At 42.1% G+C, this 22,513-nt stretch overlaps 3 protein-coding genes across 3 annotated transcripts; 1 reads left to right on the forward strand and 2 right to left on the reverse strand.

Moving 5' to 3' along the window:
- Positions 1–1,221: 1,221 nt before the first annotated feature.
- On the reverse strand, positions 1,222–10,171 carry ctdnep1a (CTD nuclear envelope phosphatase 1a). The gene is made up of 8 exons (XM_034557179.1): positions 9,361–10,171; positions 6,895–6,961; positions 4,018–4,136; positions 3,866–3,937; positions 3,512–3,628; positions 3,267–3,378; positions 2,867–2,951; positions 1,222–2,523 (listed from the first exon to the last, which is right to left on the reverse strand). The coding sequence occupies exons 1-8, from the start codon at positions 9,463–9,465 to the stop codon at positions 2,463–2,465; spliced, it is 738 nt and encodes a 245-aa protein (XP_034413070.1). The 5' UTR covers positions 9,466–10,171; the 3' UTR covers positions 1,222–2,462.
- Positions 10,172–11,463: 1,292 nt separating this feature from the next.
- On the reverse strand, positions 11,464–13,947 carry elp5 (elongator acetyltransferase complex subunit 5). Its single transcript, XM_034557178.1, has 8 exons — positions 13,518–13,947; positions 13,346–13,406; positions 13,164–13,244; positions 12,750–12,961; positions 12,282–12,457; positions 12,099–12,194; positions 11,889–11,989; positions 11,464–11,769 (listed from the first exon to the last, which is right to left on the reverse strand). Exons 1-8 carry the CDS (start codon positions 13,570–13,572, stop codon positions 11,661–11,663), a joined length of 891 nt encoding a protein of 296 aa, XP_034413069.1. The 5' UTR covers positions 13,573–13,947; the 3' UTR covers positions 11,464–11,660.
- Positions 13,948–13,979: 32 nt separating this feature from the next.
- On the forward strand, positions 13,980–18,691 carry phf23b (PHD finger protein 23b). The gene is made up of 5 exons (XM_034557177.1): positions 13,980–14,555; positions 15,827–15,858; positions 15,984–16,076; positions 16,184–16,796; positions 16,924–18,691. Exons 1-5 carry the CDS (start codon positions 14,528–14,530, stop codon positions 17,115–17,117), a joined length of 960 nt encoding a protein of 319 aa, XP_034413068.1. The 5' UTR covers positions 13,980–14,527; the 3' UTR covers positions 17,118–18,691.
- Positions 18,692–22,513: the final 3,822 nt, after the last annotated feature.

Below are 22,513 nucleotides of genomic sequence, written 5' to 3' on the forward strand. Positions count from 1 at the left end.
TTTAAGGGAACTACTGGGAACTGTTTAGTGATCAAATCCGTTACTTCCCTTTAACAGTAAAACACTTTTCTATTCAGAGATTAGAAAAGAAAAAAAACCACACAGCTGAAATTAAGAATATTTGTATCCAACATACAGTATAGGCTACAATATGTCAAAGTCACAGCTTTCCATTCATACGTCCATCTCCTGAAACGCTCATTGGAAAAGTATTAATTATATTGTGCTAGTGACTCACAGAAAACACAGATTTTAGAATACTGGCAGCAGCTTCAGGTTGTCCTGCAAACTGTAGAGCACTTTGAGTCATACTATGGGGCTTATTGTGGGACTCTAAGGTGCCAATGTTTGATGATGGAGTAGCCTATACAATAAAAACATTATTGTGAAAAAGAAGAGGGATAAAAAGAGAAAGCAGTCTTTGCTTTCCCAGGAATTGTTGACAAATGCAACAGAGGAGGTGATGTCAGTGGGTGGTATTCTTATAGGAGGGAAGTTACTCAACAAGAGATGCACATTTACAGTTTCCAACTTTCGGTTTTACTTTAATACTATCAGGAGGAGGTAGAGTGGAAAACAGCTATTATGTACCAATATACTCTTGGTCCACCCGTCGTACAGTTGTCTACCTTCATGGCGGTGATGTAACTTGTGGTGAATTTGATTGCATTATATAGACTTATGGTAAAGAATGATCTAGCCTACCCTCATTGATGTAAATGGTGGGGACAAAACCTCAGAAACACTCGTCAGTATAATGCAAAACAAGCCAAGAGCAGCAAAGGCTTCAACATTTAACCATGAAGGTACCATTACATGATTACATGTTGCATTTAGTTTTAGCTCGCTTTACCCAATTTAAATCAGCATACACCCTATAAAGTGTCATACGTGACACAATAGCTCTTAGCTGTCTTTATTTGAAGGCTAAGAGAGCATCCATGTTGCTACCTTCTGGAAAGAAGACAAAATCCTTCATATCTGGTTTGATGCCAAGGAGTATTTTTTAAATACATTAAATACAGGTAGGAATACTGAGTGGACACATGCAGTTTCCTGTCACACCACATGATGGCAGCAGATTAGCAAAAAAAATAAAAATAAATTGCCTCGAGAAAGTAACTTCTGGAATCCACTCGAAGTCCTTTTCACCCCAGTAAAAGTGGTCAGTCGACAAGCTGCAGAATGAATTGGATTAAAAAAAAAAAACAAGCCGGATAATAACGGGCCGATACTGACAAGTGTTTTATTAGTAACACAGACCTGGAGACAGAGCCAATAAGAAGCCGGTGTGAGCCTTGACAACAAGACATTGTTCAGAAGGCATTTTAAAGACAGAAGGTCTAATAGTTGAATCCATACAGTAAGCCGAGTGGGTGGGAACTGAAATAGGAAGGCTGCAAATTTGAAACAAATACAAAACCAACTGCAACAAAAATAGAAGGGGAAAAAAAAAAATTAAGTGCAATTCCTATTCAATGAAATCAGGATGGCATCCGATTGCAAAAGGGGGAGAATGAAATGTCGTGGTTTGCAGAAGTCATATTATCACATATCATAATAGAGACACAATCAGATATGGAAAGGCGGCACGGCAGTCCACATATCGTTACAAGCCAGTCTTTTTTTCCTCTCACAACTTTTCAGTCAAGTCTTTTTCACAGAGTTCCACGTGGAGCTTTGTGGAAACACTGATGTTATGGCTGAAAAAACAAAACAAAAAGAATCTCAGGCTGCTCGGCTATTTGTCCAGAAAAATGCCTGTGGATGGTATGTTGCAAGCAAAAGTCCATCGATTACACATGTAAGTTGATCCATTCTTGTTTAGGGGAAAAAAAAAAACGTACCTCAGGAATCAATTATTTATCGTTGAGGGTGAGGTTGATCTAAAAAAAAAGGGGCGGTTTTCTGTTTTCCCCTGCTCAGTTGCACTGAGGTTAAGACAGTAAATTGATAAATTGTCTGCTTAAGTGCAACGTCTGATGATGGAGAAAAAGGAAAAATAATAATGTAGAATTGTCTTCGTTGCTTTGCTGATCCTCCCCTTTCCCCCCCACCCTCCCCCCTCCTGATTCTCAAAAAAGTTTTAAAAGGACTAACGTACTCAGCAAGCATACTCCGACTCTCGTAGACAAGCTCACCTACATACGAACAGTCAGTATCAGGAGCAATAAGGCAGAGAGGCTCCGTTTTTGTTTTGGGGGGAAAAAATAAAAATAAAGAATCAAAAAGGAAAAAAGAAACAAGCTGCCCCTCCCACCCTCCTCAGTAGTTTCTGGGCTCTGGTGATCCCATACTTTTCATCCCGTGTTAGGTGGTCACCCCAACCCTCATCTCCTCAGGACACGTCTGAGAGGCTCAGAGAGGGCTGGTGGGTCGCCTGCGTGGGAACGGAGGGTAGGATGGAAGCGGCAGAGAGGAAGAGGCTGGTCAACAAACCCCACCCCTCTTGATTCAGCCAATCACCAGAGTCGATGCTGGTGGAGGTTTCGACTGAGGACAGAGCGAACATCAGCAGTGAACCTAGGAGAGAGAGAAAGAGGCTATTCAACTTCCTGACATTGAAGGTGTCACTATCTGAGCCATTAAAGGGATAGCTCAACATTTGGAAACTCAGAAAGAAAAAATATATATATAAGCATTTAATATGGTCTCATTCAAAATAATGTCCTTAAGTCTTTTCCTGCTGTCATTGTTACAAAATGAGAATTTAACAGCTGTTTAAGACGATAATAATGTAGTCAGTTGCAGCCATTAGTTTACATCTTGAATTACACCACGGATCATTTGATTACAGACAGTATGCACAGAGTTAAGTGTTTGCGCTGCCCATTTGTTTTCCTGACAACTTTATCAGGCCTTTTACCTTAGTGCATCCAGCATAGGCAGCAAGTTAAGAAGTGCTGTGTCACTAGGGTCGCTGAACCAGGACTTGATGGGTATTGCATTGTCTGGAGGGCAGAAAAAAAGCCAGTCAGGCATGTTAGTGAAAAGGACATATGTGATTTGATGCTGCTTTGTTAAAGAGGACACAGTGTGTTGAGAGGAACTACCGATTTAATGTGCCGTTACGACTTTTACAATACGAGCCTTGTACTGAGAAATAAATGGCCCAGTTATTCAGACGCTTCTTGCGGCATCACAAGGTTGACGTGTATAAGATGAAGCGGAATTTGACTTTGTATGACTGGATGGATGTACAAAGAATTCAAGCAGTTAAATGTCCACAAATCCAAATAGGTTTACGCTAGAACTTCAAGTCTTACCTGGATGGCTACGATAAGCACCAGGCGAGTTGTCCAGGATGACAATACTGGACAGGTCATCGTGTACTACAGACAGGTCTTTAATATAACTACCTAGATCCAATGTACAATGCTGGGGGGAAAAAAACAGGAAAAAACACACCATCAAAAATGAGGACATGAAGAGACTTCATAAAGGCAGACGGGATCAAAAAGCCCAAACAGGATCAGCTTAAATGCTGTTGGAATACAGTTTAGAGCAGCACCTGTCTGTAGTATCTGCGTTTCAGGATGTTCCTATTGTTGTCCAGCTTATCTGCCACTGCGGAGCCATAGATCTCCATACTGGCTGTGAAAACCACCAGCTCATACCACTGGCTCACCTGTACACACACACACACACACACACACACACACACACACACAGGGTACAGAGCACACAACAGTATGAATTCCAACGACACAGTAAGCGCTCCGTAAGTCACACAGGATCATTTTGTGGCAAAGATGACAGTCAGGTGACATGAGACATGATGTTCCAAGTTCAGTGTGCTTCATTGGTCCCTTCCGTCTTATTCTGGACTCGCAAACGGTGACATTGATCACAGGTTGACACTCACCACTTCTAAAAAGAAGTCAACATGCGGCCTTTTATGTACAAAGAATCTGACTGGATGCTTGTCAATGACGACCTGCACAGAGAAAAGAAAGACAGTTGAGGCTTGGATGCATATGTGTTCGAACATGCACACGTGCGGCTGAACGCTCATACTTTGAGGATGAAGTCTGGCGGCGTGCCAGGTCTCACTGTGGGTCTGAGGACACCGTCATGGTGAGAGTGGATCAGCGTCTCGTCCAGGTCCAGAACCAGAATCTTCCTCTTTACAGCATCTGGAGTTCATGACACAAGGTGGACACGTGAGCTGCTCCATCTCAGTACGTTTACATGCAAACACAAGAAACCAGCTCATGGGACCAATAAGGTTATACAAGAAATCCAATAAGACATTTAATTAAATTGTTAGAACTGTATGATGCAGTTGTTTAAATTAAGTAACCAACATTCACTTGACAGCGAACGCCAGTCCTCTTTTTGTGTCCGTGGTTGATTAACGTATGGGGTGTTGATTGGCTCTCATAACAGGCTGGTATTAAAAAAACACTAGCGGGCAGAAATATCTAATCACTCACTCGATTGAGTTGCTTGAACTTAACAGAGCAAAATAAAAAACAGGTGTAAATGTGACCAGTTAAAATCATATCCAGATGCGATACAATCTGGATACGAGATGTGTTTTAATGTAAGGATTAAAGACATTATGTTACCGTATGACTCACAAGAAAATATAGGGCCTACTGGATCTTTGGAGAACGGTTTCACTATATTTAAATTTGTGAAACAACATTATGTAAATGTGCTTAAAATTGCATTAATACATATTATTCATAAAAACATTCGACTGTGGAAACTGGATTCATACGTCGATCCGTGACCTCAGTCCGACGTGTAATGAGTGAATGACATCAGGATGCAAGCATGCTTTACTTTTGGGGGACGAGCTGTGCACTTTAAATACAAAAAAGTAAAATGTGAATTATTTTTTTGGGAGGCAGTCAGGACTTCCAGGAGGTGTGGATCCCACCTCCTAAAAGCCTTTTCTGCCGACGGTTTTCTGTTCGGCGCGCAAGAGAAAAAGAGAGACATGAATTAAACCATAAACGGCGCCATAGTTTTATAATGAACTGAAAATATTTTTAAACTTCTCAAAATCAGTGGGCTGGCGGGCCATCTTCATACACAAGTCGCCTGCAGTACCAGCCGGAGTAGGACCCATTTACAGCTAAAGGAATCACTCATTCACTTGAAACCGGACCTGGATCTCCAGCTGAGGGCTCTGTAGTCAGTGAGAGGCGAGGAAAGTGAAACTGAATTGCAATCCTTCCAAGTCAAGAGTGTGCTTTAGAATGAGGTCTCAACAGACAGGAGAGTTCATTCAGAGCGCACACAGCAGTCCATTCTAGTTTAAATTATGACTTTAACATTTGTATTTCCTCTCCACGTCAACACCACAAATACATTTTGTCACAAGCAACATTCATTCCCTTTTTTTGGTCGCCATGCCACCGCGTCCTGACATGAACCTGCTGCCATAATTCACTGTTTTACTCAAACGCTCTGTCGGGACAATAGCGGTTTACATCACACGGTGGCTTACAGTCTGTAGATGAGTCTTTTAATGTTAGCATTCTGGTTACAGGTCTTGAGAAATACTACGTCGTTGACATCTTCATTAGAAAAGGCTTGACGTGCAGTGCAATTCATGACAAACATTATTTAGATAGTGCAGTATTGGTTCTACATCCTTGGGATGTTTTGCACTGGTTCAGGTGGAGGCAACCTTTGGCATGCACGCTACCATTGGGACCGACGGCTTACTAGCAATAAGTGTGCAAGAGAGTGCCCTCTCATTCCCATGCCAAATTACCTATTTCACAGCCAATGGCAGTTGTGTAACTCGTTATTTAGGGTAGTTTGATCCCTCCCACCCACATTTTGCAAAGCCCGTACTGTCTGTGCCTGATAGGCTAGGACTCGTTGCCTTCTTCGCTGAATATGTTATGTTTATTGCTGACGAACAAGATTGGTGTACGGTTGGTCGGGCTTCATCACAGATGTGGATGTTTTCATGAGGACGGCAGCCTTCTCATATAGCAGTATCAGATATAATTACAATGTGCCGATTAAATGTTGCTATTCATCCTACCTATGGATGGAATACAATTACAGATCTGCACTACCCTATTAAATATCTAGCAGGGATGTTATGGATTAGTGGTGGTTTGGGAAGTGTCTGCATTTGCTTTCATAGTCATTATGTTTATTTCACAATGCATATTTAAAGCTGCGCAACAGACTGACATTTCCTTTTTTAAGTGCATGTGTCGTCTGCGAGAAAGTCCTGTATGCCGTCAGTGAAAATCACTTGATATTCGTAACACTCGTTTGTCTTTCAAATTGTAAAGTGTCATCTCTCTATACTGTAGTGGAGCCTAACTTCATGCAAATGATTTAAATGCAAAACCGATCTTTGACAGTAAGCTATTAAAAAGCCAAGAGCGCACACAATAACTGATCAACGTAGCATAACAGGTTTGCTGAAACAATTGAGTGAAAATACAGAACAACTGTGGTTTGCATCCGGCCACTTGATCCACCTCAATAAATATACTTGGCTATGACCGACAGTCCACACACACTCGTCTGAGTCTCCTCACGTGAAGAAGGAATATTAGCGAAGTCCTGTGAAGTTTAGAAATACTGATGTTCATGTATTCTGAGGACACGAAGGTCCTGAGAACGAGGTCAAGCGCGAGTCCGTTTTTTTTTTTGTGGCCAATAACCTTTTTTTTCCTGCACAATCGCTTGACTTCCTTAACAGACTGGTGTAACTTGTACTTACTGTTGCAGTAGTGCCTCACCCTTGTATTGTTATCGCAATACAAGGGTGATAATAATAATAAACAATTGTGTCTGGGTAAAAGCAGAATTTGTATTTGGGAAATAAGCCCTCTTATTTCGTTACACTTTAGTAGAACAAATGCTGCAGTCTCACACTGGCTGAGCGGTCATATCATATCATGTACTCACTGAGTCTGTTTCTGGAGATAGGGGACAGAGGCAACGTGTCGTATCGCACCGTCTGATACTGGATTATCTGTAAAAGAACAAGACAAATGAAAGTCAGTCAAACCGTAACGGATCAGTTAAAACAACACGCCATACACAAATACAGTGGGCCATGAGTTAACTGCACCATGGTTATGTTTAAAGTGTGTGTGTGTTTGTCTTTTTATTTCCTCCTGCACACATAACGTGTTTGACATGACATTTTCAAACAATACATGTTTGGGAAATCAGAGCTCTTATTTTGCTGTACATCAGCGGTGGGTCAAGAGAATGGAGGGGGGGGACACCATATTGAATGACTGAAACATCCACCCCGTGACTCCTCCTTTGTAACTTCCTTACTCTGCACTGGGCAGGACGACTACAGAGGACCCATTCCAGTGCCACTCTTGCCCAGGGGCCGATGCACTTTTCTTCACAGGGCTATTTTTATCCCCCCCAGCTGTCAGTGGGTGTCAGTGGCGCACGGGGCACAAACAGAAAGGGAGACTTGCAGGGTGACTTTGACTGAGCCTTGGTACCTAAGCCTTGGACAGGGCCTCCCTCCGAGTCACCTCCCACGGCTGCCTGGCAGAGTTCACTTTGGGGAAGCCGCTTGGTGCCAGCAGCTGCTGAGCACCACAGGGGACCTCACCCTCGACTCATCTCTCTGCACCTCTGAGAGCGTCCATCTGGACCACAGGCCGGCAAACTCAGACAGAGTCCTTTTCCCACAGACTGGGTTAAAACTAACATTTCAAATATATTGCGCTCTTAAACCAATGAACAGCAACTAAAAACTTTGAATCTTCAGCGAGTAACGATATGTAAGGGTGAAAAGCAGCTAGCCCTTGAATGTGTGTGACTGTAACCAGGATGCATGCAAAAAGACTGAGAAATGGCAGATTTCTTCAGTTGAAAAGCTAAAACCAGACAAGTTAGTGCATTTTTGCATAATAATGTACATGTGATTAGGGTACAATTGATTATTATTTCTCTGTTGCTTAGGCGATTGTTTCAGCACCCAGCTACACACTGTTACTGTCTCATGCAGGAGATGAGCATCCGCTGACAATGATAATATTCATAACCCAAGAGAGCTTTTATTGATCTAAATGTTTGATTAGGTCCCTGAATGGATTGTGAACGGAAACAACAGCAGAATGATTAAACAAGGATCTTATGAGATATAAGGGGTTGTTGAATTAAACACGTTGTACCTGATTTTCATAATATCACCTGCCATCTACCTATATTACGCTGCTTGCTACAGTAGCGATCAGTGGATCACGACATTGTTCCAGTGTACCACATAGTGTAAACAACAATGCAAAACTGTTAGTGAGAATAAGAGAAACAGAGGGAGAGAGAGAGAACAGTACAGTCTCTGTGCCAACATAATCCCTCTCACTTCAGCCATAACATGGACTGAATTACTCACTCTCAGGGTTGGTTGACAACCAGCAAGTCTTACTGCCACAATAAACTGCAGACAAATCTCGACCGGCGAGATTATTACGGCACACAGGGCATTCCCTCCGAGCTTTGTGGAGTAGATACTGAGCTAGAGTCAAAGTCTGCTCATATTACACCAGATATGCATGTCTATTAACGACTCAACACCCATGTGCGTGTCTAAGTCACAGGCAGGTGGCTTCTGACACCTTAAATGCCATGTCCATTGTGTGCAAGGTGACCTGCAGGCTTGTTCAGACTGCTCTTCAGATGTAGCATTTGAATGTGGGAGGATTCCACTTTGTACTAATTGAATGAGCCATTTATTCACCCTGTCACATCACACAAACACACTATTCAGGAGCTGAAACAAACGATTAGTTGACCAACTGATAATCAATAGAAAAGCAAAAAACATTGTATGGTTATGGCTGCACAAATGTGAGGATTTTACATCATTTTTAGCGTAATTGAATATCTCCTTGAACAGACTTTGGTTTTCGACACCATTTTCTGACATCTTCCCGCTTAAATGAGGAGTCACCTGAAATAATAACGATATATTTATCAAAAAATGAGTTATATTGGAGTTGTACATTTTGGTGTACTTTAACAATCCTGTGTGGCGCTTCATGTACTTCTTGTGTTGCAAATGGGTTTACACTATCGCCATATTTATGCTGAATGATATAGCAATACATTTGACACTGGTGTTATCGAGTGGGAGGCTTGTGCTACTCAGTCGGTGGGATCTGGTCACACATTTTCTGAATATTTGGCTAAATCATCACGGTGGATGCACATAATGAGACACTATTACAGCACAGGTGAGAGACAAATGGAGTCAAGCTCTATGAGAGCCAGCAGACTCCCTCATGGTGGATGTGATCTGAAACATAATGATTAGGCACACGAGACCCGTGGCAACGTAAAGACTTTGCTCACGTGTCTCACACACACACACACTAAATCTTACAAAACCCCCTTTCTCACCGTCCGTAGGTGCTTCCTGAGGATGTACATGATGAAGCCCCATATTCGCGACGTTACACCGAGAAACGTGCGGATGCCAAGTAAACACTGCCGGGTCTTCAGCATGTTGACGAGCACGCAAAGACCCCAAACAACCCGGCTTCCAATGCTCTGTCGATGGCCCGCTTCTTCTGCCCTCAGTTGTCGGAACAGTCCCTGCGAGGGGTGGTGGTCGTGGTGTGGGGGGCGACTTGCTTGCTAGTGGAGGAGTCAACCCCCGTCTTTAGCCACAGCCGCCAAACTAGCGATTCAAACTAACAAGAGGCCAAGCAAACGTGTGAGTACCTCGCTCTGCACACTTGTGGCACAATTAGCGTCAAATGGAGCGCATCCGCATCACAACTGTGACAGACGAACGAGGACGCGGTCAAAAGGAAAGCTGCCGCTGCACGACGAGCCGCCGCTGTGTGGACCTTAGCACGCAGCTCGGGAGCTAGCCGTGTACACCGACTAACGTTAGCTCGTAGCCGCCGAGCTACCGCTAGCTCGACAGGGTGACCACCTTGAACCTTGGACTAAAATATCCCCCCAAAAAAGCAGTGGGGTCGCTCGTTGTCAGGCGCCGGGTCACCGGGACTTCCCTCTGCGCGGCGTCGGAAGACAGTCGGCTTCGCAAAAGTTCCACAAAGTCTAACCGGTCCGGTTAAAATCTGTTTGTAGTCCGGTGGAAATCCGGAATGAATCTGCGAGCCGCCATCGCCGCCTTTCCGTCACTTCCGCGAGGAATCCTGTGGTGGCGCGCAGCACGTCCACGTGGAGAGAAAATAAACAGACGTGGACGAGCGAGTGTGAAAAATAACCCGTTTTTATTGCCGGTGCTGTCATTGTGCAGCTACTGTTTGAGCGGTGGAGGTGCAGTTTAACACGGAGATGATTTTCGGACTTTTGTGTGTACATAAAGTGTTGCTTATATTTTGACAGTAGCGTGATTGATGCCAATCCTCGGTGTGCATAAACCTCCTTATGACACTGGTTCAACGTTGTAAAACATTAACAAACAAAAAACATCACTGGGTTGATGTATGTATTCTATACGCACATATTGTATTATAATAGCAGGGGCAGCTTTTACAACTGTGCTGTCGGAAGACACGTGGGCAAAAAGTGTACTTTACACCTCATGAATTACTTCAAACTTTTAGGAAACTAGTAAACGATCCCATCTGACACGGCCATGCAAATACATTACATTACATTACATGTCATTTAGCTGACACTTTTATCCAAAGCGACTTACAATAAGTGCATTAAACCATGAGTCCAAACTCAGAACAACAAGAATCAAGCAAGTACAATTTCTTCAATAAAGTTAAACTACAAAGTGCTATCAGTAAGAGCCATTTAAGTGCTAATACGGCGCCACCTTCACCTTCGCCCTATTCAAGGTATAGTCGAAAAAGATGTGTTTGTAGTTTGCTACAGAAGATGTAGAGACTTTCTGCTGTCCTGATGTCAATGGGGCGCTCATTCCACCAATGATAGCACTAATGATTTGGTTAGGTTACTTATAACGGGAAAAGGTTCCACTACTAGATTACAATTATAATTTAATACAAATAGACCTGGCACATTCACTGAGATCTCTGTCGAAGGAATCCAAAATTGTCATCAATTACAATAAAATGACGAAAATGATTATGTAAAAAAAACAATCAATGAATATCCCAAATACTACTATCAATCATGTATGTAACGGTCTGAATTTACTTAAGAGTGATCATGTTTGAGATATTTTTAGACACTAGAAAGGGAAAAAGCATCCAGTATTATATTTTAAGTCAGAAAAAATAAAAGATGTTGTATAACAGAATGTATGTTTTACTTTCTTATCACTTCAATAATATTGTTACCCTGTTCATAATTATTTTGGGAACCACAGCAACAAATCTTGGTGTAAACTGTCATTTTGATGTTGCTATAGCTTGGACCTGAGATTCTACATAAAATGTACAACATTAAATTTGATGAAGAATCAAAGTGTTCGTATTAACTGTTGGATAAACATTCAATAATATATATATATATAAAGTAAAAAGAAATCAAGTTGATCAATAACTTTAGAAAACACCTTTGGATAAAACCATTTTATAAACATACAGATTTGTTACAGAAATATTTTACATTATTTTATATCTTCAAAACTCCACGAGATGGCCGCAAGTATTTCAATCTTCACGACTGAAAACGACTCAGTGTCAAGAATAGCAAGGAGGACATGAAAGGAGGATCCTCTGTGCCTTTGGTGAGTTTTATGCCGAAGCCTACACATCAAGATCATCATCAGGATCCTCCTGGTCATAGTCATCGTTAGCATCCGGCTCGTACAGAATTCGTCCTGAACCTGGGCTTGAGTGGAGCAGAGCTGTTTTCCTGTAAGAGAAAAAGGGGGCCGTGTTTTTTAGTTGTTAAAAAAAAAGTTATTACAAAACACATGGAACCACGAAAAAACAACAATTGAAAAAACCGACAATTGTGGAAAAGTTTCTTACTTCTCTTTGCTAAAGACAAAGGGCAGTGCAAGTTTCTCTTTGGCCTCACGCTCTGTATTCGATAGTCGTAGGTTGAAGGTTAAGTTAGCGGTTGGGTCTGTCTATAGAAACAGAAAAAGGACACACTTTAGTTCTGCCATATCTTAGTCCTATCTTTATTCTATTCATCAGTTAATGATTTGAAGGTATTAAGTATGTGTTATATTGCACCTCCTGTTCCTCAGGGTCAGCTTGTTTATGTCCAAGTTGGCTGGGCTTGCTCTGTACGACGACTGTTAGATCAGTTTTGATGCTGAAAATCTCCTCCTTAGGACAAAAAACTTAGTTATCAACAGTACGATTTTTAACAGTGACGGAACACAAAATAGTCATCCCAAAGGAAACACTGCTTACGTCTTGCACAACTTTCCCCGATTTTGAGCGCTTTGTTATCTTTGCCACAGCTTCGTCTCCCTTCATCCCAGGTGCTACAGTGATGACTGAAGTGGCCAAATGGCATAGACTTCCCACAGTACCCCTCTGATGCATATCCACATGGAGCAGACCCATAATAGCTCTGACAGCCCCCCCTAATGAAAACACAGAAAAAGACCCTTAAATAGGAGTAAAGACTGCATGGTCCCAGAGTTACACTTTATTCTAATACAAGTCTGCCATGAAAGTAGTTTATTTCACACAAGCCTGGTGAGGTTCTTTTGATAAATATTTGAATTTGCTTAATTTCTCTTAATTGATATGCACGTTGAAATGACTCTCACAGCCTGGATGTCATACCTTCCTTCATTCAGTACCAATACAAACAAACTTTTGACATCATGCTGAAGCACACATTAAGAACATGTTATGGTAATGATTTATCACCTTTTCGAAGTTGCTGAAGAGTCTTGCAGACAGCAGGAGCACTGACATGTCTCAATATCCATGATAGAGAGTCAATCACTAAGGTAGCTGGTTTGGGGTGAGATGTTTGCTTGACCAGACGTGTAAGTTCCTCCAAACAGAACTGGTGAACTGTGAAACTTGGTTGATCAGTCCAGCCAAGGGGGTCTGTATAGGCATTGTGAAAGTGTAGCCTGAAATGATAAAAAACAAAATGATTAGCAGTTAATCTTGCATTTAGAAAGATACAAAATTAAGATGAGCAACACATACACAAATTGCAACACCGCAACAATTAGAATCAGTGAATCTTGCATTTTGCGTGATACATGACTTTAATGATTCACCAATGTCCAAGTAGATGGACTACTTATTTCAGCACCAATAGTAAATTACCTCTGAACAGGTGATCCTTTCAGTCCATCTTTCAGCTCTTCTTCACTGACCTCAAAGCCAAGGACATGGACAGCTTCCTCCCTAGGTAAATAACATTTTAGGTAAGTACATAACTTTAATGAACATTTATACTTGATTAAACATCCAAAATCAAACAGTTACATATACATTTCTTTAAATACCTGTTTAATGCAGCATTGATGAAGCTCTTCAGGAGATGTCTACCAGAATAACTAGCCGAATCTAACAATGCAAGTATAGATCACATGGCTTTACAGCTTGCTATTGCTGCGGTTCACATCAGTTATTGTTCGCAAATTTAGATTGAATTCACAACACATTTAAAGCACTTACCTTGAATTATGAGAAACCCTCCAGCATCAGTGCCTTGCAATAATTCAGTCAACATTGTACTCGGTAGACTGTCTCGCGAAAGGGAATAGTATAGGTCCAGCTAGCTTCAACTAGTTAGCATGCCTCTGATTCTCTACCTATTTAAACGTGGATACCATGATACAAATATAACGAAGAGCTCAGCAATTCAACCGAAGAAGCACGACATCTCTCAAAGTTCAGACTGTCAAGCAACAAAGACGCAGAAGCTCTTATTAGCCTGAAAATAACGCGGTCTGTCTAAACCAAGTCCAACATGTTTCGCTGGACAGCCTGCTAGCAGTCTACCGTTTCAAAAACATCGCATCCCAGAGTTCCTCTTGGTGTGTTATTGATCAAATGTGGGAGATGTAGTTCACCGACACCTTATGGTCGGGTGAATGACTCGCATACTGAACTACGTTACCCAGCATTCCCCGCGCGCTACACTGCGCTGGCAGCCTCAAGAGGTTTCTGCCGCGCACGGAGAAGACCGTGCGGAATAAAGTCAAAACTCCAGTCGTTTTGTGTGCGAAGATACGAAAAAAAAAAAAAACTTAATCGGAGAAGTTCGCGTTACGGACCTACATCAAGACATATCTAAGGATTTTAAAAACGATTTTGCTCCACTTTATTACAGAACGTTATATAAATGTAGTGCCGAAGGAAAGCGAGCTCGTTAAGCAACAGAGGAATTAGTATTTTGTCGGCTAATAACGTTAGTAAGGGACAGTTCAGAGGCGGTTTGCTTGTGGTGCGTTAACGTGTGCTGCTGTAACGGATCCCCGGGGAGGGAATCTCACAACTTCGACCCACGGTGTAGTATTTGCGAGGACGACTGTCTTCCGCACCCCTTGGCGTGTTGCTGCTGAAGTTCCCCGGCGGTAAGGTGCAGCCACGCCGGGGGAAGCACAGCGCGACGGCCGCTACTCTTCGGCTAGCTCGCCTGCTGCTTCTGTTTCTTGGATCGGGGCCTTGTCGGTGAGGCGACAATGCTTGACATAATGTCTGAGCACCAAGGTATGTTTCACCGGTACAACCCCGCGAGCTGTTACACGAACTGCTCCCACGGGACGCGAATCTGTCCTCTGTTGAAAAATGTGTTGTATTTCTCGGACATTAAGATGAAGCTGTCCTCCCGTAAGTTGTGTCCTCCGTTGGTGTTGCCTTCGGTTGCGTGCGCTGTATTAATAACACACCAACTTGTGTTTTGTCGTCGAAATGCCATGAAAGTTGTGATAAAGTGAATAGTGTGTAGTCGTAGTAGTTTTACGATCAAAGCAGTTGACTTGCTAATGTAAACGTATGTCACGCACAGTTGTGTTAGCTCGTTAACGCGCCGATCCATCTAGCTTAACGTTCATGGTGAGGAGATGAACACACGACCCCCTCGCATAAAACACTCTCAACCTCGTCAGCTTTTTGATGCATTTCATCGCCTGTCAGCTACGAAAACCACTGTTTTTTGCACGAGTTGTAACCGTTTAAACGTGACACCTGGCTAGCGCCAAGCTAACGTTGCTAATAAGCCTCCCACTTCCATTTCAAGACAGCCAGCGTGACGAGCTAGCCGCTCCAGAGGCTGCTTGTTGGCTCAAGTTAACTCTCATCATAGTGGCCCAGTGGCAATATAGAGTTTAAATGCAACTCGTACAGTATGTTGGGCGTAAAGAATCTCGCGCTAGTCGTGACCCTGATTGCATTTGTCTCCAAACTTGCGTTTAGCTTTTCCTCCAGGAGTCAGCTAACGTTAGCCGGTAGCATCTCCAGACAATACAACATGATCAGTTTAAAACTGAGCTTTGTGAGCGACCCTGTTTACAAAAGCAGCCAACTGACAGGGCTTTAACGTTAAATCGGCAAACGGTTATTTGTGATTAATGCTGAAATATCCAGACTTTGCATGAAGTTCAGCTGATGCTGATCCAAGTGACACCGGTTGCGGTTGTTGGCGGACCGAGTGAAGGAGCGTTACCGTCCGAAGACCTGTCTGGCTCACTTTCTACTCAAACCGTAACCGGAGACATCTGTCAGTCAATTTAACGTCACTAAACAAACGCGGCTCTTCAACGCGCTCATCATAAACAATAACGCCGATTAAGTTATTGCGCTGTGTTAGCAAGCTAAGCTAGCGTCAGTCCACATGCGTCTCAACGCACCCGGAGGCAACCGAGTGCTTGGTTATTCTGTGTGTGTGTTTCTGTGTGTGTGTGAGCTGTTTTTGTGAAAATAACAAATGCATCCAGGCTGGTTCACTTGTGACTTACAGCATTGTTTTTCTTCTCCACTAGATTCATTGTTAACGTGCAAAACGGAACCGTTGGTGAGTACTTTGCAATGTTGATTTTGAGTAGTATGTTCATGAGCTTTTTGTTGATGGAGCTTTTTTTAAAAATACATGTGTGTATTACCTTCACCTTCTTAAACTATGGCACATGCTTTCTGTAGCCCCCAGAGCGGAAAAAGAGGACTGTTGAGGACTTCAACAAGTTCTGCAGCTTTGTCCTGGCGTATGCTGGTTACATCCCCAGTCCAAAAGAGGTAAGCTGCTCTGAATGTCACTGTGTATATTAGAAAGTACTGTTATTGCCTTCCTTGCTCTGGTTGTTAAGAAATACTAAAATGCTTTTTTTCTTGTCGCCTTGCAGGAAAGTTCATGGTCCCCAACATCATCCAGCTCTGCACACAGTTCAGGGTTGTCAGCGGATGGAGGCGGTGGAGGCAGCAGCTCCACCGGCAATACCTGGGCAGATGGAAGCTCCGACATCCATACCATCCACACGTTTGTTCGTAAAGCACGAGCAAATAAGGGCAAAAGTATTCGCCGCATGCACTCTGATAGCACTCTGCTGGACAAGATGCGCCTTAAAGACTCCCTGTACGAGAGCCAGGTCAACACGAAGGCCGAGCGCAAGAAGGACAAAAAGCTGAAAAAGCTGTCGCTGGGTTCCGGCATGACAGCGGCAGATAGTGGCAGTAGTGAAGGCGAGAAAAGGGCCCGCATCAAACGCAGCAAAAACTCAAAACAGCCAAAGCCTAAGAAGCTTAAAAGTTCCACTGCTCAAAGTGAGACAGACTCTGAGGCTCAGCATACACACACAGAGGTACGACCCGCCAGAGAAGAGCTGACGGAACACGGGGGCTCCACCCCGAGCATGCAGGGGATGGGAAAAATGCAGCCAGACGAGTCCATCAGGGAAGAGATGAGCTCCAGTGAGGGTGAGACCTGGATCGCCGATGAAGACATTATGGTGGAGTCAGGTACAACACATGCTTTTGTCCTTTTGAAATGACACATTTATTAAGATCAACTTTGGCCTGCAAAACAAACTCTTTTTTTTAAAACAGCTATAATATCTCATAACTCTGTTCTCTTTTGTCAACACAGGGGATGATTCATGGGACTTGATCACCTGTTACTGTGGGAAGCCATTTGCAGGGCGGCCAATGATCGAGTGCAACCAGTGCGGCATATGGGTGCACTTGTCGTGTGCAAAGATCAAGAAGTCAAACGTTCCAGACATCTTTTACTGCCACAAGTGCAGGGACTTGAGGCGGTCTGGACACAAAAAAGACCCCTAGACCTGAAGAGGATGGGAGGGACATGGAGCACCCACCCTGTTTTTGCTGTCCTCTTGACACTTGTTTTCTTTGATGCCTACAGCCAAAACAGCCTAAATTATCACGTGGATGGCAACTGTATTTTCAGTTTGTAGGATTTCTTTTGACAATCACAACCATTCTTATTTATCCCTTACGGTTTCTTTTATGTTTTTTCTTCTTCTTTTTTTGGCTACCGTGAAGAACTGGACAACAGGCAACAGACTCATTTATTTGTTACTAATAATTGCTTCATTAATTGGCTTTATTGTTGTATACTGTGCTGGTGATGTGCACATACACTTTCACATTTAATCTCATATCCACTGTCGGTGCATTTTGAGTTGTAAATTATTTCTTGAGGATATTGACAAATCAGTGAACATTTCCCTTAGTATCTCAAGAAGTCCCATTTCCCGTTGATAGCCATTTCCCTTCAACTTCCAATCAATGCAAGTTTTACACATTGGCAAAATTTATAGCGTAAGAGATGGAACAAGTCACCCCTGTTATTTGTCTCGAAGTATGTCATAAAGTCGGACGAGGAGCTCATTTTTATTTTTGATCGTATTTTGGCGATTTATTTTTGAGTTTGCATTTTTGTTTTGGTTGTCAGTGATGATCACTGAACTTTAACATGTAGAGATTTCACTCCCCTGGAAAAAAAGTGGTCTTTAAATTCATAGAATCTGTCAACATTTCTTCTTTTTTTTTTGTTCTTTTTTTTTTTTTTGCATCTGCAATTGTATCTAAATTGCTACGTTTGAAATTGCACACAGACAAGTCTTGCGGCAGTGCACTTTTAAAATATAAACCCAAATACCATCCCTCTGCATATATGGGTGGTATTTGGGACATGATGGGCTTCGGCTGATTTAAATCTGTACTTGGCATGTAGCTGTGTACATTCACGATTGAGCGCTTAATGTTTCTTCCTGTCTGGCTTGTTAATCAATGATAGCCATTTACCATGAACAATTACATTTACATTGAAAGCTGTTAAATTTTGATGTTTTTGTTTCATGTGTGGTTTTAGTTTTTCATGTTTTAAAAACTCATCTGACGTGGGGGCGTAATGTTGCTGGAAGACGAATGGTTTGGCAGTGCGTTGCAAGATCAGTAGCTCTGAGGCTCGTTTATGAATGGTTGTAAAAAAAATTGTTTTTTTTCTGTTTCATATAATTGTTTATTTCTTAGCTTTCTGAAAAGCGGGATTAGGGATGCGCCCGCATCAGAGAATGGACATAAGATTGTCTCACATCGAGAACAAAGTTGTAGTGTACAGAAAATAAGTTGACGCTGCGTAGGTAGTGGCGTTTGTTTATGTTGTTTGGTTTTACCATGTGCTTTTTCTTTTGTTGGTGGGAGAGTCTTGTTCTCCAGTAGCAGTTGCACTCTCTCTACAACTTCAATTCTGTGTACATATCCTGTTCTTTGACAACTGTACATATGTGAAAGTGAAGAGAGAAAATACCCAAGCAAAATCTATATTTTCTGCAGTCTGATATTGTTTTCTTTAATTGTAGCTTGAAAAATAAAAGTCTTTGGGAACATAATGGTGGTATATTTAATAATTTGTATTGAAAGAACACAGACATTTGAAATGGTCATTTTGCCACATTTAATGTTGTGTCATGTCGTGCACACAGCAGTGTTTGTCATGTTTGCATCTTCAACCACTAGAGGGAGTAAGTCGACAAGCGTTCCCCTTGTTGGTATGGCAGTGAGTTAATTGAGCAATAAATACGGAATATAATATACAAAGTTCACACATGGTTTAGCACTGAGAATACGAGGAGCTCAATTGTTGAAGTTGCGCTTTATTCCTTGTTTTCTTCTTCAGGTTCATCCTGAAACACAAACCTACAGATGATCAGTGTTTTACCTGACAAGCAGCGTATTGAGAACTTATCAATGCTGCAAATCATTGTAATACTCAACAAAATAACCTGGAGGTGTCATGCCAGTAGAAAATGGTGCTCATGCAAATAATGCGAAATATAAATGATCCAAGAATTGCGGAGGGAAATAGACCAGGACATTCAAGACTACCACTGAAATTGTAACATATAACTGCTGATAATTTAACTGATAGAGATCAATGAACAGTTTTCTCTTGTAACTCACCTTTCTGTTTCGGAAACTGGACATTTGAAAGCTGCTGATTGAGTCCAGAGGAGCAACCTTCCTCCTGGAGACACAGCAAATCACTTAATGTATGTGACGTGCAGCGACTGACAATGAACAATTTATACTTTTCATTCATAACCTGCAATCACTGTACCACACATCCCAAAAACATGTCAAACTATACTTAATTTATTATTATTTTTAAACGTCACATAAGAACACAAATTAATTACAGGAAGCAGAATTTAGAAATGTCATCACATTAATCACTATACATAAAATAAGAAAGTTCAGATGAATTTAGATGATGGTTGACATACATGTAATTTAAATGACTTATATTACACTGGTTTATTTATTAGACACAAGCTGTATTTTTCTTTTTTTCTGCATTCATTTCACGATGTTTAAAGCCATTCAAACTAAGATAGGTTTCTCCCATTTTCTCCTCACCTCTTTTCATGGGCTTTACGGTGGTTCTGGTGTTGGCTCTTCCTTTGGGGAGAAAGGTGCTCTGTTGGGGCGAGGAATGTCTCTGAATGAGGGGGCACATCCCTGTCCATCTCCCCATCGTCACCCACAGACAGGTCTCCCTGGTCTGAGCGATCATGCAGGAGGGGGAAGAGCTCTTGTTCTGGCCAGTTCACTTCCTGTGGACAACGATCACATTATAAATAGACAAATAGGATTGCATGCTTGCAGGTATTCGAGTTTTCCAAAAGGTGAGAAAAATGTTGCATGTAAAGGTTTATTACCCTTTTGTCTCTGAATCTGCTTGGCAATACAGCAGAAGACGTCTCCTCTGGCAACATGTAAAGAGCCAGGAAAGATAGCACACAGGCGGAGCAAAGCATCTGAATAGAGTAAGACAGACAGAGTCAGAAACAGTAACACACACACAAGCAATTGCATTTTAAAAAGAAATAACAAGCTCACCTTAAATCTTCTGTTTTCTCTGTGGAGTTCTGTCCTCAAAGCCGATTATTGGGGAAGGTCTGTGTCTTATGAGCTCTTGTCCAGTGTGGAGGGTATTTGTAGCCATGCATCTATGGGTGGGTTCATATTATGGGACTGGCATCAGTGGCTGTTTAGGCTAAGTGTGTGTGTGCGTGTGTGTGTGTGTGTGTGTGTAACTTCAGACATGCCAATTACGCCTTGCCGCCTGGCATTGTCATCATTAGTGTCCAAGTCTCTCTTAAGAGATTGTAAGTGCTGACAACATGCCTCGACACACGTACATACAGATACATATACCACGCCCTCGTTATGAGGGCCGCTATGAGGGAAGATGGGAGCGAGATAAGGTCATCGCTGAGAATGTAGCTGTAGCCTCGTCCCCTAAAGAAAAAAATATGTCAGCTCATCCTTAGGACTAAATTATTACTCTAATAGTTACTCTGTGACCTTGAATAATTCAACTAATTAACAACAATATAACTCAGTTAATAGTCCAAAGTAAATTGACAGTCAAAATTAACATACCACTTTATCCAAAGCTCCTGCATTAACTTGTGTTTGGGTTTGAAAGAGAAGCCCAGAGACAGTGAGATCAGAGATAGTGGGCCTAGCAGGACCCCAGTGTGTGTGGTCATCTGGAAAACCCTGAATTCACCGGCCGATTGCCAGCCCAATCCAGACCACACACAACTCTCTCCACCCGCCTGCCTGCTGCCTCTGTCTCCAGAAAACAAAACAGAGAGGAGACAGTGAAGCAGGGACGGATGGAGAGATTGGCAGGCTGCGAGGGGTGGGGTGGGGGGGGGGGGGGGTTACCGCTCTGAGCTATGCGCATTCAGACACGTTTTCACTCTTCCTCTTTTCCCGCCCTGTCCTAATTATTTCTGTTCTGGGACACCGATGCCCACCAAACATAGAACTAGTGCTGATAGATCAGGCGTGTATAAATAAACCAAGACAAGGCTGGCAGCAGGGGCAGAGGCCAGATAGGCTGCACTGATTACCTCCAGGGACAGGCCTCATTAGTAGCTTCTGGCTGTGTGTGTGTGTGTGTGTGTGTGTGTGTGTGTGTGTGTGTGTGAGAGAGTGAGAGAGTGAGAGAGGGTTGTATTATTACAATACAGGACCAAAATGTCCTCCAGAAGATGTAAACTGAAGGATAATCCTTCAAAATGTGGACATCAGAATCTGTTTTAGGTAAAGGTGAATGTTAGAGTTAAGCTCATTGGATGCCGGGACAATTTGGCATACATTTACTCAAATAAATTTCAGGTGTCTCGTTAAAGCATTCAAAGTATTATACAGCATTTGATTACATTTAAAAGTGTACTATATCTTAACATAGTATACCATTTTCAACATCGTACTTTGTGTATTTAAGATATGTAAATAGTGGAACATAAACATTATTGACAATAGTTAGGGGATGTTTGACATTTTGGGAGTTTGCTTTCATGCCGAGTGTTAGTTGAGGTTAAAACCACTCTCTACAATGTCTGCAGGGTGACTGAAACTACAGCTAATTTACTCATGACTGTTGAAAAAGTGTACAAATAAAAAGTTGTGGTTTTATGGGGTGTTATGTACTATTTCTTGGTTCAGAGCAGTGACTTCCTTTTGTTAAGCTAAGATAACCGGCTGATATTGTCTCATCTCTCAGCAAGAAATGGAAAAAACAATGGCAAACAGTTTATCTAACAGCACTTGTCTACACTTTAAGTTATTATAAATTGGTTATACATTAAAAAAAATTCAAGTATACACATCTTTTTGGTTTTAAATAGTACATTAATTGTGAGAAGGTGTAAAGGTCCTCAACACTAGTAACATTAAAGTGTGCTTCATCCCCTATCTTTGTGTGTGTGTGTGTGTGTGTGTGTGTGTGTTTTAAGTCTCATACCCCGCCCTGGGCCAGTGCCCTATAAGTATCAGGCATTGCAACGGGTGCCAAATATAGACTCAACAAAGACTGCTCCCTCCACAAATGTGAGCAACCTTAGAAACGACTAACATGGGACAAAAATGTAAATCATAAACAAAACATTTGTCAGATGGAATTTGTCCAGACATGTAAATTCAGCCATTTGTCTTTGTGTTGTTCATAGAAACACAGACAGACACATGAACTGAACAAAGGTCATAGTCGGTGTCAGCGCTAATAAACCGGGAAAAAAATAGCAGACGTTTGGACTTTCCATAGCAGGAAAAGCACAGGTGTAACCAATAGCATTAACGATGTCAGCCAGCATGTGCTACTGAAATGCCTAAAACAATATGCGGTCATAATGTTA

This window comes from Cyclopterus lumpus, chromosome 18, assembly GCF_009769545.1.
Source record: "Cyclopterus lumpus isolate fCycLum1 chromosome 18, fCycLum1.pri, whole genome shotgun sequence".
NCBI classification, from domain to species: Eukaryota; Metazoa; Chordata; class Actinopteri; order Perciformes; family Cyclopteridae; genus Cyclopterus; species Cyclopterus lumpus.

What these genes read in the sequence shown, in the direction of transcription:
- ctdnep1a (XM_034557179.1), bottom strand. Translation starts at nt 9,465, where the DNA reads ATGCTGAAGACCCGGCAGTGTTTACTTGGCATCCGCACGTTTCTCGGT. An exon ending in TATCTCCAGAAACAGACTCA is followed by an intron (nt 4,137 to 6,894) that starts GTGAGTACATGA and finishes CATGAACTCCAG; the next exon opens with ATGCTGTAAAGAGGAAGATT. An exon ending in CGCCAGACTTCATCCTCAAA is followed by an intron (nt 3,938 to 4,017) that starts GTATGAGCGTTC and finishes TTCTCTGTGCAG; the next exon opens with GTCGTCATTGACAAGCATCC.
- phf23b (XM_034557177.1), top strand. Translation starts at nt 14,528, where the DNA reads ATGCTTGACATAATGTCTGAGCACCAAG. An exon ending in ACATCCCCAGTCCAAAAGAG is followed by an intron (nt 16,077 to 16,183) that starts GTAAGCTGCTCT and finishes GTCGCCTTGCAG; the next exon opens with GAAAGTTCATGGTCCCCAAC. An exon ending in AGACATTATGGTGGAGTCAG is followed by an intron (nt 16,797 to 16,923) that starts GTACAACACATG and finishes TTGTCAACACAG; the next exon opens with GGGATGATTCATGGGACTTG.
- elp5 (XM_034557178.1), bottom strand. Translation starts at nt 13,572, where the DNA reads ATGTTGACTGAATTATTGCAAGGCACTGATGCTGGAGGGTTTCTCATA. An exon ending in TCTTCAGCAACTTCGAAAAG is followed by an intron (nt 12,458 to 12,749) that starts GTGATAAATCAT and finishes TGTTTTCATTAG; the next exon opens with GGGGGGCTGTCAGAGCTATT. An exon ending in CTGACCCTGAGGAACAGGAG is followed by an intron (nt 11,990 to 12,098) that starts GTGCAATATAAC and finishes CTGTTTCTATAG; the next exon opens with ACAGACCCAACCGCTAACTT.